Below are 16,114 nucleotides of genomic sequence, written 5' to 3'. Positions count from 1 at the left end.
ATTAGCCAGAAGCCACTGGACCCTGAGGAGAGAGCAAGAAGGGGAGGGCAAGAGGATGAGGAAAACCAGAGAAGAGTCATTTCTTGGAACTTATCTGATATTATAGACATAAAAGTGATTTAAGAGGAAAAACCTTTTTCATATGGGTTTTGTGTGTATGCTTCTTTAAAAGTAAGTTGTGTTGGTTTTTTTCTGGTTCTACCCATCACAAAGGGGTTACATTACTCAATAAAGATTAGAGCAGAGGATTATTCCAAACGTTTAAAAGTGGTGCAGAGTTCTCTTTAAGTGCAGCGAAAAAGCAATGGACGCTGCAGTTAGACTTGGATCCAAACTTGTGCTTGTTATCACCCTTACTCTATGAAGCTTTTGGAATCATTTAACTTCTCTGAGCCTCAGATTCTTCCTCTATAAAATCGGGTTAACTTCCACTTACCTTAAGGTTATTATGAGTACTCAAAGAGAAATGAATATAAAGTACCAAGTAAAGCAAGCATTAGGGATTCTGTTAAATCCCTTCCAAACCCTGCACCATCCTTCACAACTACACCCATTAAAATTTTTAATTAAAAAATTGGGACTAGTAATTTAATGTGTTATATTCAAAGTCATTTGATCACAATTTGCTTTTTTAAAATTTTATTTAGAATGCCTACTTGTAGAAGTTAGCATAATTTTACAGATCATTAGAAAAATTCAATTCTTTGTCTCTGCACACATAATAGGTTAGGAATAATAGATTAGAAATGTAATACATTACAAAACAGTAGCCTATGACTATCTGTACATTTACGATGCACCTCAAGGAAAAGAATTTGACAGTGTGCTGTACTTACACTGCAGATAACATACTTTAATTCTGTTATACAAACTGACCAGTGGTAGTGTGAATTTATAAGTGGCCATCAATCAGAATATTTAACTTAGATGTATATTTAGCATGCTAAAAAGTGAAAAAATTTTCAACTGACATTCTGTGGCTCATCAGTTCAAATGTCTTGTGGCATTTTTCTTTAAATAAATTTCAACATTATAATACTAAAATAATTTTACATGATAAATGCAGAAAGATAAAATTTTCTGAATTTTTTAGAAAGTATATTCACATTCATTTTGTCATGGGGTTCTTGTGGCTCTTCTAACTATGTAAATCATATTAAGGAGATACTGGTCCTATACAATTTTAATAGTCTGTCTTCAAATAAAAACTGTAACAAAACAAGCTATATTAAGAGTAACAAAAAGTAAATTAAATATACTAAATCCACACTATAGGTAAACAAAATGAAACCAAATTACATAATAGCGGCAGATTATATATTTTTAAAGAATCTCTTTTTTCATGTAATCAGAAGTTGAAATGTAAACTTAGTGATTTGTGTGGGTTCAAATTGGAAAATTTGGTATAAATGCTAATTTTAATATTTTAGTTCTGTACATTTAGCATAATTCAAAATAATCTAGAGCATCATATATGGCTCAACAGCAATGTCATTATCAACTTATGTCAAACAAACCCCAAAAATATATTCACTGCTCACTAGAAATGCTAAACACTAGGAAAATGGAATTTTATACATTTATTTTCTTAAATATTTGACTAAGATATTCTTCAAAAGTTAAAACTGCCTTTCACAGAATTTTGTGTATTTATGGCACAAGTTGACACCCAAAACAGTGTGAATTCCATCAGAAAGGCACTGTTTACAATACTCAGAATAATCTCACAAGTCTACTTCAATGATGTTGAGAGTGAATATATTTGAAATAGGTAAATAGACAAACCCTTATAAAAGTACAGCATTACCATTGAAATATACTTAGCTATATAAAAGGAAATAAGGTGACAAAGAGAAATGACCCTTTATGACATGTAAGCCTATAAACACTTTGAATCATATTATATAGTTCTGTAACACAAAATAAGTAAAAGTATTTTCGTAAAGGCACAAAAACGTGAATACTACTAAATGAGGGTTGTATTTTACAAGGCCAACTTTTTCAATGGAATGGTGACAAAGTTTACACTTTATAAATGATACAAAAGTACTGACATGAAATACAGTAAATATCTATTGCTGAAACTTACTTACTTCACATGCCCTGTTTATTATCTTTTCCTGGGCCAGTTACCCCTCATTAAATGGTGAATAACTGAAAGTATAATACACTTAACGACCAAAATAGAAATGCACGTGTCAATTATTACCTTAATTTTCATGTGAAAAAATAAAATGTTTGATCAAATGAAAATAAACAGGATATAAGATCTTAAATCCTAGAAATCATTATAAAGTTCTCAGACAACTGAGAACTGTAAATCACAATTTTTATGAATCCATGTGTGAAGGAAGAGTAATTCCAGGTAGAGAACATTCAAAGTCAGTAACATATATGGCTAACTACAGAGTTAATTTTGTGTTTTAAAAGATTCACACACTAAACCTGGTATAAGCACTGATCTAAAACTAAGCCACCAATTCCTGAGTTTTGTGTTCAGTTTGCAGAAAGGAACTCATACAACTAAAAGCATAAGAAGACCTTTGGATTAGATATATGCTTTTAGTGTATAAGGAACAGTCATAAGTAACCCTGCTTTCTCATGAAATAGTTTTTGACTCGTTGGGTAATCAGAACCCATAACATCTGCCCTAAAGGAAAATAATAAAGTAAATAAATATGTTTCCAGGCTTAGAAGATACCTATACAAATAAACACTATTTAGACAAAATGTAAATAACCCACAAGCAGCTAAGACTAAAACCCCAAAAGGGGGTTACCAACAAAAATGTTAAGTTTTCAGGGTTTAATGATGAAATGACTTTGTGATCAGCCAATTAAGTTATATGTAATATAAATTAATACTAATTAAAACCATAAAAAAGATCAAATTGTACAATATTTACAAAATATATATCAGTGAATAGGCAGTTGAGCATAACATTGGTAACAGAGAGTACAAAAACTGTATCGACAAGAATGAAATACAAGCAAAAATCCCCCACTTGTTCTAGTGTAGTCACATTATACCTATACTTATACTAGGTATAGGTACATCTTATTTATGTTTTAATCAATTTAAACTATGTTTCACATGCACATATGGAATACATTTTTTTTTGCCAAAAATACACAGGAAATGGCTCTTCATAAAACTTTAGAATATTTAAGATAGCTATAATGGTTAGGGGGAGGGGGAACAGCAGGCTCCTTTTATCATTTTCAATTTTCATAATTTAGCAACCATTCTTTGATTTTATATTTATCATGGCAATAAACAGCTGATTGTAATTTTACTAGTGTCAAACAGTCTCTTCTTAGTCAAAGGCAAATGTAGCCAGAGCAATTATTCTGCCTTTATTTTCAAAATTGATATTTTCAGGTTTCTAAGATATATCTTAGAACACGTTCCTACACTTAATTTACATTTGTAAAAATGACTTTTGAGGACTACATTTATGTAAAAAATATAAAGTAAAAATATTAACCTGAAAAGAAAAGTAGGAAAAGTTTGTCTGAGCCTGAACAAAAGGAATCTTGAAGAATTATGGTTTTGTAACAGAATGAAGTTACTAAGAACCAAGGAGAATAAAAAATTAAACTTCAGAACTTGATGCTCTTCTTAGATGCTCAACTTATTGCACATTTTAAAGAAACTAATTTTATTGTACATATAAATGCCACCATACAAAGCATCTTTCTTTTATTCGACTTTTAAAATAAAATGTTGGTTATAATTTCTATTTATTCACTGAGCACACTACAGTCTAAATGAAAGCTAAAATAAGTTCTTCATAATGAAAAAAAAACATGAATTTTCAGCATTTCATATGCCTTATAATTACAATTTTCAACAGGTGTGCTGTGGCAGGCACACTGGTGTGCCACAGAATTTTTTTTTCTGCAAGAATTTTTAAAACATGCGATATCTGACTATTTGGTCAGGGACACTGATCTTTATTTTCCTTAGATTGTCAAATAAAAAATGACAACAGCCAATACAACAGCTGTCCAGTGTAAATGAATCAAAATTATATCTATTTTTTGTCAGATCAGCACAATATTTATTTTTTGGTGTGCTGCAGAATTTTAGTAATTAGTTTATGGGTGCCGTAAGATGAAAAAGGCTGAAAATCGCTGCCATATAAACATCTCTAGAATTTGGCCTGTGTTATCAGATTGAATTAAAAAAACAAAAATAAGAAAGAAGGACAGCAACCAATTTTGACCACACTTTTATCAGCAAGTGCTTAAGGTAGTATTATATAGATGTAAGAAAGATATAATCAACAGATCCAAGTAGCTGTATACCTTTTTTTTATATTGACATACACCTGTGTACATTTGTACCTTTATAAATATTAAATTCGAGGGGGCAAAAAAATTAATCTTGTGTAAACTTTAAAAAAAAGCAAGTTGCCACCTTGTGTCTCTCAATATATCAATTTTGACCACTTTTTCTTGCTTTATCTAAGAAGACTATTGAGCTAGGTGCTTGGGAAATGATTTTTTTTAATTTATTTTTATTTTGGGAAATGATTTTTTTAAACACTAGAGTGTATTGAACTATTTATAATATGTTTATTATCCCATCATTTCTTATTTTGTAATTCCTTACTGATAAAAGTTTGTGCCTGTTATGAAGAAAAGAGTTAATACACATATTTATAATATTGATAACATTTTTGTTATGACCATTAGTGCTATATCTCAGAACATACTATAGAATACAAAGACTATCAGGTATACATGAGACACAGTTGTGTATACATGTGGATTTATTATACTCACATGTAAACACATTCTCACAAAAACTAGAAATGTTCTGGCACGTAACACATAGCTCACTTTAATAACCAAACAGAATAGCTCTTGTTTCAGGTTAAAGATAAAAGGTATGAAAGATCAACACCTCTGCATTTATCTCTAAGGTTTTGTTTCAGAAATATAGTGATGTTTTAATAAAACTGAACCAACTTGAACATTGATCCCAGGCCGAATCTGATCATTCCAGTTCATTGAATAGTTAACTGTAAAGAACTATTTAAACATGAAGTTTATTACAACTTGAAGCAAAATCAGGAGGAAAATGATGAAGTAGTCTTTTTGTTGCAAAAAATAATCCGTGGTAGGTGCGCTTGAAACTAAATGATTTCGAAGAGCCGTAATATTTCTACAAAAATAAGCAACAGTAAATTTTTAAATTATTTGTGAAAAATGTTAGCACAGAACTCATAATTTCATATATGGCCACAGAGCACTTAATTACAGTAACAAAAGTAACTATCTCAATCACTGCTGCCCGAACAAGGAGCTGATTATGCTACGTGGAGCTATTATTAGGTCTTGTCTAAATCTATATTCTACATTGTACCAAATATATTACTTAATGCCGTGCATCAAACATAATTATTAGTTTGATGATGTAGAAATATATCACCTTTTCTGATATTTCAGTGGCTTTAAAACAAAAATTTTTCGTCTTAGTTGGCCCACTAAGGTTCTTTATCTTTACTTTCGGAAGACAGAGGTGGAATTGAAGAAAAATCCTAAATTACCCAGAAAAAAATAATGCAACAGATTTCATGACGTTCATAACTTAGAGAATGCTCTATGGACATTTCATATGCAAATAAAAATAAAATGTCAATTTAGTTAGGAAGTGAGTTTAAAATATCCTCATGCCACCCTAACTGCTTTTGGCTAAAAGGAGCTGATTAGTGAAGACCTTTTCTTTTTCTGACTTCTTCTATTAAAGTGTCTTAGCACTATAGAGAAAGAAAAGGAGGCAAAACAAAAAAGTAGACTCAATTTATAAATATAATTAAATTAGAAAATGTGAGCACATTATGTTAGGGTCAATGATACCAAGATGCAGAAAACAGGCTCTCTGCTCTAGAGGAGCTCATGGTCCAGCAGGGATAAACAGACACATACAAAAGCTTCAATTTTTATCGAAGCGTAGGTTTATTTTGATAGAGAGTCATGCTCCAAAGTAATATGTACAGAGAGCTAAACAAGCTGAGTGGAGGCATTAATAACCCTACAGGGGAAGGTAAGTGATGAGACATACAAAAAGGGTGGCATTTGAGTTATATTCTGAAGGATAAACGGATTTTTTGATGGCCAGGGTGGGAGGACGGGCCATCTAAGAAGTGGGTTCAGTGTGGGCAAAAATCCAAAAATGCGAGAGAAGAAGAGTATAGTCTGAAGATGTGAGGAGATTCATAGGACTTAAGAATGGGATAGGTGTAGTGCAAGCATGTCAAACTCATGGCCCACAACGAATGTTTTTGCAGCCCAGCCAATATAACGGTATGTAAGAAACGTTTTAATAAAAATTTCGTAATTTAATTTTTACAATATCCTGTTACACATTAATTATTAAAAATGAACTACAACGTTCACTAATGACTGATCACTATAATTGTGTTGCATTCATTTCCCTTACTCGCCTTATGCACAGGCACACCATTTCTCTCCACTAATACCAGTAGCGAATATTTTAGCAGCCAATGGCCACGTATTTAGTCTTGGACTGACTTGTTCGGTGTGCGTAACAGGAAATATTTCGCTTTCAGAGAACAAGAAAAATAGGTTTATTTGCGTTATGCTTATTAATTTGTGCAGTTATTCAGTGTCTGGTAAATTAATGCTCAAGAAAAAATATTAATTTTTATTAAAATGTTCTATTATTTTATGCTAACAATTACTCATTTATTTCAGCCCTTGTATTCAGCATGTCTCTATCAAAATAAACCTACGCTTTGATAAAAACTGAAGCTTTTGTTTTTTTGTGGCCCACATAAACTTAAACCTTGTTTATTTGGCCTGTGTTAGCCTTTGAGTTTGACATGCTTGGTGTAGGGCAATGGTCGGCAGACTGTGGCTTGGCAAACTACGGCTCGAGAGCCACATGCGGCTTTTTGGCCCCTTGAGTGTGGCTCTTCCACAAAATACCGACTTCTGCGCATGGGTCACGAAGTTTCAATCGCACTGTATGTGCGCGCCCACACGTGGTATTTTGTGGAAGAGCCAGACTCAAGGGGCCAAAGAGCCGCATGTGGCTCGTGAGCCACAGTTTGCCGACCATGGGGTAGGGGAATGGCAGGAGATGAGGCTGTGGATGAATAGATTTAACTATTTAATAAACATGGTGAAAATAGTGAACATATTTAATTACTCAACTAAATATGAGTTATAAGATCACTATGAAAAGAGAAAATATCTTTGAAAAAAATCTTCCAGAACATCTAGTGCTAAGTACTGAATATACAAAAGCAGGTTGGCTAGTATTAAAAAAAATTAACATCTGATACAGCAATGGGAGACAATTGATCTGAACTCATGCTAGCTTTAGCAAGGAGCAGTGTAAGTTCCTTTTCCCTCCAAGGATCCTGTGTAGGTGTTAATGACTTTTAGTTGCTGGATCTGGGAGGTGTGTGGGGAAAAGGTCTGGGACTGCCAGTGGGGCACATGAAGGTCTCAGGGTAGTGGCTCTTTATCCACATGTGAAAGTATTTCAATATTTCAACTGGTACATTGCAATTAAATATTAGCCATGAACAAAGGACACTGCAGAAGCCTTTGTTAATGGCCTTTCTCAGAAATCACCCACTTCCACATCCAGGTCAGCTGCATTCTTAGTATGCTACAGCAATAAGGTCAAGAGATTCCAATTTCACGCTCAGAGATGAGAAAAAGCAATCTCAACATCTCCCCCAATATTTTAGTGCTGAAAGATTTTCATGCATTTCAGTCATCAGGTGACAGAAGCCAAGGCTCTATTTTAGTTTAGTAATGATATTAAAAATGTAAATGATTTGCAAAATATTGGCCTATGATTTCCTATGTAACAGGATTCTAAACTACACCTCTGGACTCAAATGAATAGTCAGCAATGTATTACCTTTTAATTTCTTCCTGTGCTTGTTTTATGGATTCAATGGAATTCTGAATGTCTCCCAAGTCTATTCCTTTCTTTCTTCTTGTACTTGGTTTTACTGGTTGAGCTAAAAGGATATTTAGAATAAACATGGTGAAAATAGTGAACATATTTAATTACAAACAATCTACATTGTAGCTTAATGATTCTCATATAATAAAAATTTTCCCAGGCACCATTTTTATGGTTTAGAGATTAACATAATAATACAAATACTCTGCATTTTTGAAGTTTAATCATATCATTCCAAAACTAGAACATTACAGATATATTTAAAGTAACCACAAAGTAGTAGTTTTGGATGGTATCAGTTTTATTTTTTAACTAATTAAAACAGACAAAAATAGCTCAATAAATACATATATTAACTTGGAAAGGTATTACTCTCTTCTATCTCTTTGCCCATTTGCCTTCATCTGAGGAAGTCAGCTTTTTGAGCCCCTTTTTCAATTTTATATTAGTTGTTAATGTTATCTTTATTCCCCTAGTCACCCAAACTTTAAACTTTTTCACTTGGTTTTGATACTTCTATACACTTTTATTATCAACCAGCAAACTGTACTGGTGTTTTGTTTTTTTTTCTAATTCCCCGAATGTATCTATTCCTTCCTTTCCATTTTTGTTCAGATCTTAACCTCTCTCCAGGTCTCAGCTTTCTCATTTGTAAAATAGGTATAATTAACACCCAAATTTCATAGTAGTAATGTGTGTTTAACATCCAGTTTGGTACACTTTAAGTACTCAATAAATGACAGCTGATACATTATAGATAATATAGTGGAGGGATAAGAGAAGAGAGTAAATTAAGGAGCCAAAATATCTGCTTACATAACATATATATTGTCTTATGGGATGATATATGTCCTTGGGCAGATTAACCTGTATCTTAGTTTCCTTTTCTCTAAAATGGGAACAACAGTGTATCAAACACTCCCTCTAGCACATGGGTACCATGCAATTCCTGCTTTTAAACCTTTATTCAGTCTATTCCTCGTTATTCCAGTAGCTTGTTCCCTACCTGCATTTCTCAAGCTTATATTATAATTCATTATAAATTCATCAGAGTTCCTCTAAGAACATTTCCCCAAACTGAATTCAGCTACCTTTCAACTCTTAACTATTTTTCTTCTACTACTTTCCTGGTATTTATCATTTATTCACCTCAAGTGTTACCTCTATAAAAATGAGCTCCCCAGTTTAGTGTGAGATTAAAGACTATGCCTTTAAAAAACCTGTTGTTGCCCTAGCTGGTTTGGCTCAATGGATAGAGCGTCAGCCTTCGGACTGAAGGGTCCCAGGTTCCATTCCAGCCAAGGGCACATGCCTGGGTTGCAGGCTCGATCCCCAGTAGGGGGCGTGCAGGAGGCAGCCAATCAATGATTCTCTCTCATCATTGATGTTTCTATCTCTCTCCCTCTCCCTTCCTCTCTAAAATCAATAAAAATATATATTAAAAAAAACAAAACACAAAAAAACCCGCTCTCAGAGTGTCTCAGACATTACTTTAATCCTTTCTTGATTATAACTCTGTGTAGTTCAACACAGTTTACACATCTGATTCGAACAAGAATGGCACACTAGTAATTTAGCCCATAATTTTAGTATAGCTATATATTTACTTGACTTCTATAACTACAACAATTTATTTAGAGAATGAAAAACTTTTTAAAGCTCAAAAATGCTTCCTGAATTGAATCTAGGAAGCCATCAACAATTTTTCAGAAGCTTAACCAGGCATAAGAGCAACACTACAGTGTGGTTCTTGATTTGCACGCTTCCCCCTTTTTCCATACCCCATGCCTTTACCTGTGGCCTGGTCTTAAAATTTATCTATAATCTAAAATAGGGATTAAAAACATTTTTTTGGCACACCATTCCTGCCCCCACCAAAACTTTTACATATCTTCTTAAATTAACATAAAAAATTTTCATCTATCAAACATAGTATAGTAATATCTTTTTTTAAAAATGAGATTCCTATAGTGAATAGTCTGCAATAAATATTTTTACCTTCACTTCCAGATGAGTCCTGGATGTCAGGTTCTGGAGATGAATAGCCTTTTGCCACTTTCTTCTGTTGTCTGGTTGGCTTATGTTTCATTTTCGGGACACTAACCTGAAAATAAACATGCTATTATGTGAATTTGCATTGAATTTTAAAGACCAATGTACATCTGTTGAAACTATCTGTTCAATGGCACAATACTTAGACATAAAAACAAAGGTGATATAGTCTAATTAAAACTTAACAAATTATTTTATTTACTTTTTTAATCCTCAAGCAAGAATATGTTTATTGATTTTAGAGAAGAGAGAGAGAGAGAGAGAGAGAGAGATCAATGTGAGAGAGAAACATCAATTGGTTTCCTGTTCCTGTACATACCCTTACTGGGGATTGAACCCACAACTCTGTGGTGTAGGGACAATGCTCCAACCAACTGAGCTACCTGGCCAAGGGCTATTTTATTTCATTTTAATAGGAAATATTAATTTGGCACAAATATCAAAAAGCATAAAAGATATACAACGAAGAGTTCCTCTCCCACTCCTGATCCCTATACATTCAGTCTTCTCCCCCCACCCCACCAAATAGATAGTCACTGCTATTTGTATATCCTTTAAGAGACATTTTAATACAAACACAAATATAAATATAGATCCACCACTTTTCTAATTGCACCAGTTAGTACCTCTAGTTGAATGTTAAATAATAGTGTTCTTTTTAATCATACTTATCTTGTTCCCAAAATTATAAACATTTCCACTGAATGATGTGTTTCCAATAAAATTATTTACTAATAGTATCTGATTAATGTAGAAAGCATCTTATAATAAATGATATCATTCTGAAACTAAATTTTAAATGTTGGTGGTCAAAGAACCTAGTAAGGATTTAAAACATTTTTTATGCCTAGCAGATCTAGATGCTTTTTTTATTACATACCATTGGAGTGCGATGTTTCACTTTGGTCTGGATAACACCATCTTTTTCAAACTGTATCATATCATTAAGTGGGTCCCATGGTCGAGTACTGCATAAGCAATAAAAACACCATTTGTTTAATGATTAAATAAAACACTTAACATTTTCAAAGTTTAGATTAGATTTTCTTTAGTAATTATAAACCTAGCAGTAAAATTAAGATATGTCATATCTAATTTTCTGATCCTCAGCTTATTTTATAGGGTAACAATTATCATGGACTCAAATTTATAATAAATGGAATAAGTTTAAATCTCACATTAATTTACACACACACACACACACACACACATATATGGCTTAATAAAAAACTAACAAAAATTCTAGAAATAAAGGCAACAAATTATGCTGATAATTACTTACTCTGCAAACTTGTAATGCCATTCTCCTGTGAGTGGCTCAAGTTCAAATAACTTGCAAGTCCACTCTTCATTTTTTGTTTTCCGATCTCTGGCAGATTGTCTTTGAGCTTCCTCTAAAACATACTTCTCTTGAGTAGCTTCTGTTTGGTCTTTTGCATTTATGGCTCGAGTTACTTGCTGCCAAAGTCTAATACATGTACAAAAATAGTATAAAAAGCAACACAAAATCAAATCTACATTGAACAGGTTTAAATCCCCTTTAAAGAAAATGATACCCCTGTGTGTTTTTGTCTTTGACAAAGCTTATACTGAGATGCTTAGAAACGAGTGCAGATCTAAAAAGTGGTCCTTGAGTAGAGCAGCAGTGGAAACTAATTTTTTTTCTTGGCAATAGAAATTTATTAACATGGACTCTTTTTTTAAAATATATTTTTATTGATTTCAGAGAGGAAGGGAGAGAGATAGAAACATCAATGATGACAGATAATCATTGATCAGCTGCCTCCGGCACGACCCCCACTGGGGATCGAGCCCACAATCCAGGCATGTGCCCTTGGCCGGAATTGAACCTAGGGCAGTGATGGCGAATCTTTTGAGCTCGGCGTGTCAGCATTTTGAAAAACCCTAACTTAACTCTGGTGCCGTGTCACATATAGAAATTTTTTGATATTTGCAACCATAGTAAAACAAAGATTTATATTTTGGATATTTATTTTATATATTTAAATGCCATTTAACAAAGAAAAATCAACCAAAAAAATGAGTTCGCGTGTCACCTCTGACAAGCGTGTCATAGGTTCGCCATCACTGACCTAGGACCTTTCACTCCACATGCCCGACGGAGCCAAACCATCTAGGACTGGACTCTTAAACATATGGCAATGAATGGTACTGACCCAAGATGAGAGGAATCTGGGAATGGGCCCAAGTATTTTTTTTTTTTAATAAATTTTTATTGCTTTCAGAGAGAAAGGGAGAGGGAGAGAGAGACAGAAACGTCAATGATGAGAATCATTGATTGGCTGCCTCCTGCACGCCCCCAACTGGGGATCGAGCCCACAACCCAGGCATGTGCCCTTGACTAGAATCGAATCTGGGACCCTTCAGTCCACAGGCCAATGCACTATCCACTGACCCAAACTGGCTAGGGCCCAAGTATTTTTTTTTTAATGTTTCCCAGGTGATTTTAATGTGCAGCCAGTGTTGAGAACCACTGATTTACCAGAAAAGACTACTGAGATAAAATTTTTCCCCCTACCAAAGTTTAGTTTTATATCAGAAAAATAAAAATATAGTATCTATATTCTACTAATCTGGGAAAACAGTATGTTGGGACTGAAAGAACAAAGGCTTTGGAATTAGACTTGGGTTGAATCCTAGATCACTTCTTGGATATGAACTTAAAGTTACTTACACTGCCTCAGACTGGTTTTCTTCATCTTTAAAATATGTTAAATTATGTTCTCACCTCAAAAATTATTGTATGCCTTGGCAAAACTTCATTCTAAATGAAGAGCATCATGTGGTTATAGCTGAAACAGAATTTTAGGACTTGTGCATACATATTATTCCATCTTTGACAACCTCAATTTTAAGTATAAAAGGAAAGTACACAAACACTTGAATCATTTAGAGAGTATGATAACGCATTTGAGTTTACTAAACTGCATAATGTGTATCAAGTACTCAGTATAGTGTCTTTTACACAAACACCCCCTTCTAACACAAAGAAATATACTGTAGTAAGACCCAGATGGGCTCAGTGGTTGAGCAGGAGTTCACAGTTTAATTCCCAATCAGGGCACATGCCCGGTTTAATTCCCAATCAGGGCACATGCCTGGGTTGTGGGCTTGATCCCCAGTGTGGGGAATGCAGGAGGCAGCCGATCAATGATTATCTCTCATCATTGATGTTTCTATCTCTCTCTCCCTCTCCCTTCCTCTCTGAAATCAATAAAAATATAATAAAAAAAAGAAATATAGTAAGAATAAAATTGGATAATGTGTATATAATATATTTGGTTTAAAAGATTACAGATCTAGCTATCAAGAATTTCATGACTTTAAGAGCAGAAACTATGGCCTTAATTATTACCCAACTAATGCAAGTCTGCACATGCAATGGCATTATTCATCTATTTTCAAAAAATGAAACAAAAGTAGATTTTGTGCCATATCCTTCATCTAGAGTTTGAGATGCCCTACCCAGGTCAGAAAACAGCTGCCAAAGAATCATTAATTAGTGCCATAATTGTATGCAAAAAAACCTAGAAGTTCTTTTATTTGACATTCACATAAACTACAACAGAATCCTGACACATCCCACAAATGTTAAACTATTTTGCTGAATTAAAATATAATTGAAGGCAGAGAAAAATGACTACACTTTTAAGGGATTAAAAATATACTCTTTATCATCATGAAATTAGCTGAAAAATGGTATACTTACTTTTCTGATTCAAAATCTCCCTGCTCTTCAAATTTTACAGTGTGCCTTATTAATCTCCATTGCTTAATGTCTGGTGTTGGATTCCAGAAAACCTCTGAATTATCAGTCTTTTTGTCATTAATAAAAACTTCACTATCCTGTATTTAAAGAATTGAAACATCAATGTGGAGAATTATCTTTATTTAAAAAGGAGATTATACAATATAGTAATGTAATAATAATATGTACTGATACTTAATCCCACAGTTAAACACATTTTAAAAACAAATATAACTACCATTTTTCTAAAAACCCCAAATCTTTCCTCATTTTTAGAAAAACACCAAAGTTAAATATGTAATACTAGAATTTTAAAATATGATTAAATACACAGGAAGTTCATGAGATTTCACAAGTTTTACTTAATAAGCAAATTTCAAACAAATATATGCAAAGCCTCACCAACCATCTCCGAATTGCCACAGTGGATCATAGTGTTTGCTACAGCTACAAGGAGATGATTATTTATACATCCAACATATGTAGAAAAACCTGAAAGAGCCTTTCTAAGCATTAAACATTTGAGCACAATCTGAAAAATTTCATTTTTTGAAAAACTTTTTATCATTTTTCCAAATGATATTCAGATAGAAGTAAATTAAAAAAAATATTTTTATTGAATTCAGAGAGGAAGCGAGAGGGAGAGAGATAGAAACATCAATGATGAGAGAGATTGGCTGCCTCCTGCACACCCTGCACTGGGGATCAAGCCCACAACCCAGACATGTGTCCTTACCAGTAATTGAACCGTGACCTCCTGGATCATAGGTCGACACTCAACCACTGAGCAACACCGGCCGGGCATATAGAAGTATAATTTTAAAATTACAGAGGGCCCTGAGGTTGAGTTTCTAGATCCAGTTTCATTTTCTTACATTTCTTATCATTTCCTGCTTATTATAATGCATAAAATACTCAGTGTTCATAGTGAGAGTGCACCCAGGCAATGGCATGGTATGATCCTTTTTATTCAGTTAAGCTTCTCTTAACAAAAATACATAGATGTGAATTTAGGTCAATAGTGAAGTAAATAAAACCCATTGCTCTCATATACAACCATAGCCTTTCCATGTTCCTGAAAAGGAAATATAACTCTAATGGGAAATGCCCCTTCCTTCTAGGTGAGAGGCAGTATACTGTTGTAATAAAAGCACAGTCCTGGAGCCACAGTGCTTAGGCTGGAATTCTTACTCCACCACTTACTTTCAGGAAATTATTTATATATATAAAAAATTGATTTCAGAGAGGAAGGGAGAGGGAGAGAGATAGAAACGATAGAAACATCAATGATGAGAGAGAATCACTGATTGGCTGCCTCCCGCACACCCCCTACTGGGGATCGAATCAACAACCCGGGCATATGCCCTTGACTGGAATCGAACCTGGGACCCTTCAGTCCGCAGGTCAACGCTCTGTACACTGAGCCAAATCTGCTAGGGCAGCAAATTATTTAAACTCTCTGTGCCTCTGTAAAATAGGGACAATAACAGTAACCACCACAAAGAATTATTATATTAAACATTAAATGAGTTAATATGAGGAACATTTATAAACACTGCAGTGCAGAAGTAAGTGACATATGTAAGTGTTAGTAGGTTTTACTGATTTAAAGTTTTGGAAAGATCAAATATGACATACAAATAGATATTGTTGGTAACAGAGCAACACCAAAATATTTGTTAGGGTGAAGCTTATGTTAAATAGTGATGATTTTAGAATGGAATCAGTGAGTTTATAAAATGTGATTGTTAATTCTTTTCCATAGAAAATGCTTTTGTTAAGCTAAACATAAAAATACTTACCCAATGGCCTTCCAAAGTAGCTAAGACTTCTTTTCCCAGTTTAAGTTTCCCTGATATTTGGTTAACACAGTCACTATTACCTAGAAATGGCTTTTAAAAAAGAAAATGTTAAATAAATATTTTGCTTTTAACTTAAATTTAGATACAATGTGACAAAAACAACAGGAAAAGTAACTGCAGTTACAGTGCTGTTGAAGGCACAAATGGTGAAATACTGACTCAAACTTTAGTCAGAAATGCACAATAAAAAGAAATTTGAAGTTGTTGACATGGAAAAAAATAGCTTAAAAAAACCAGACTACATGAAGTTCAAATAAACTTACTGAGAAAGATCACACTGATCTAACTGACAAGTCCTGTGTTGTCTCCTGCCTCAGACTGTACTCTATCAATGTTGCAATAGATGAAGCAAAAATAACTCAGTAAACCTAAAGGACTTAACTCATCTATTAAAAGAAATAACACCCCCTCCTTCAAAATAAAACAGTAAAATAATACGCAACCAAAAGTACCCCCAAAAAATAAAATTAGAAG

The 16,114-nt window shown here is 33.6% G+C and overlaps 1 protein-coding gene across 9 annotated transcripts in view; it reads right to left on the bottom strand.

Annotated features, from left to right (window-relative positions):
• Positions 1-631: 631 nt before the first annotated feature.
• The window catches only part of OSBPL8 (oxysterol binding protein like 8), a 160,497-nt gene continuing 145,014 nt past the window's right edge, over positions 632-16,114 (bottom strand). For all 9 annotated transcript variants that reach the window (XM_070409680.1, XM_070409682.1, XM_070409683.1 and 6 more), the window contains 7 exons: positions 15,581-15,670; positions 13,740-13,876; positions 11,292-11,477; positions 10,890-10,977; positions 9,956-10,061; positions 7,910-8,012; positions 632-5,173 (listed from right to left, as the gene is read on the bottom strand). In XM_070409680.1, coding sequence (XP_070265781.1) covers positions 5,041-5,173; positions 7,910-8,012; positions 9,956-10,061; positions 10,890-10,977; positions 11,292-11,477; positions 13,740-13,876; positions 15,581-15,670 — 843 coding nt within the window. In that variant the 3' untranslated portion in view covers positions 632-5,040. The remainder of the gene's footprint in view (positions 5,174-7,909; positions 8,013-9,955; positions 10,062-10,889; positions 10,978-11,291; positions 11,478-13,739; positions 13,877-15,580; positions 15,671-16,114) is intronic.

The sequence above is a fragment of the Myotis yumanensis genome, unplaced genomic scaffold, assembly GCF_028538775.1.
Source record: "Myotis yumanensis isolate MYYU_CA2020_CCGP unplaced genomic scaffold, mMyoYum1.0.hap1 SCAF_3, whole genome shotgun sequence".
Taxonomy (NCBI): Eukaryota; Metazoa; Chordata; class Mammalia; order Chiroptera; family Vespertilionidae; genus Myotis; species Myotis yumanensis.
This window is presented reverse-complemented; position numbering and strand designations above follow the sequence as displayed.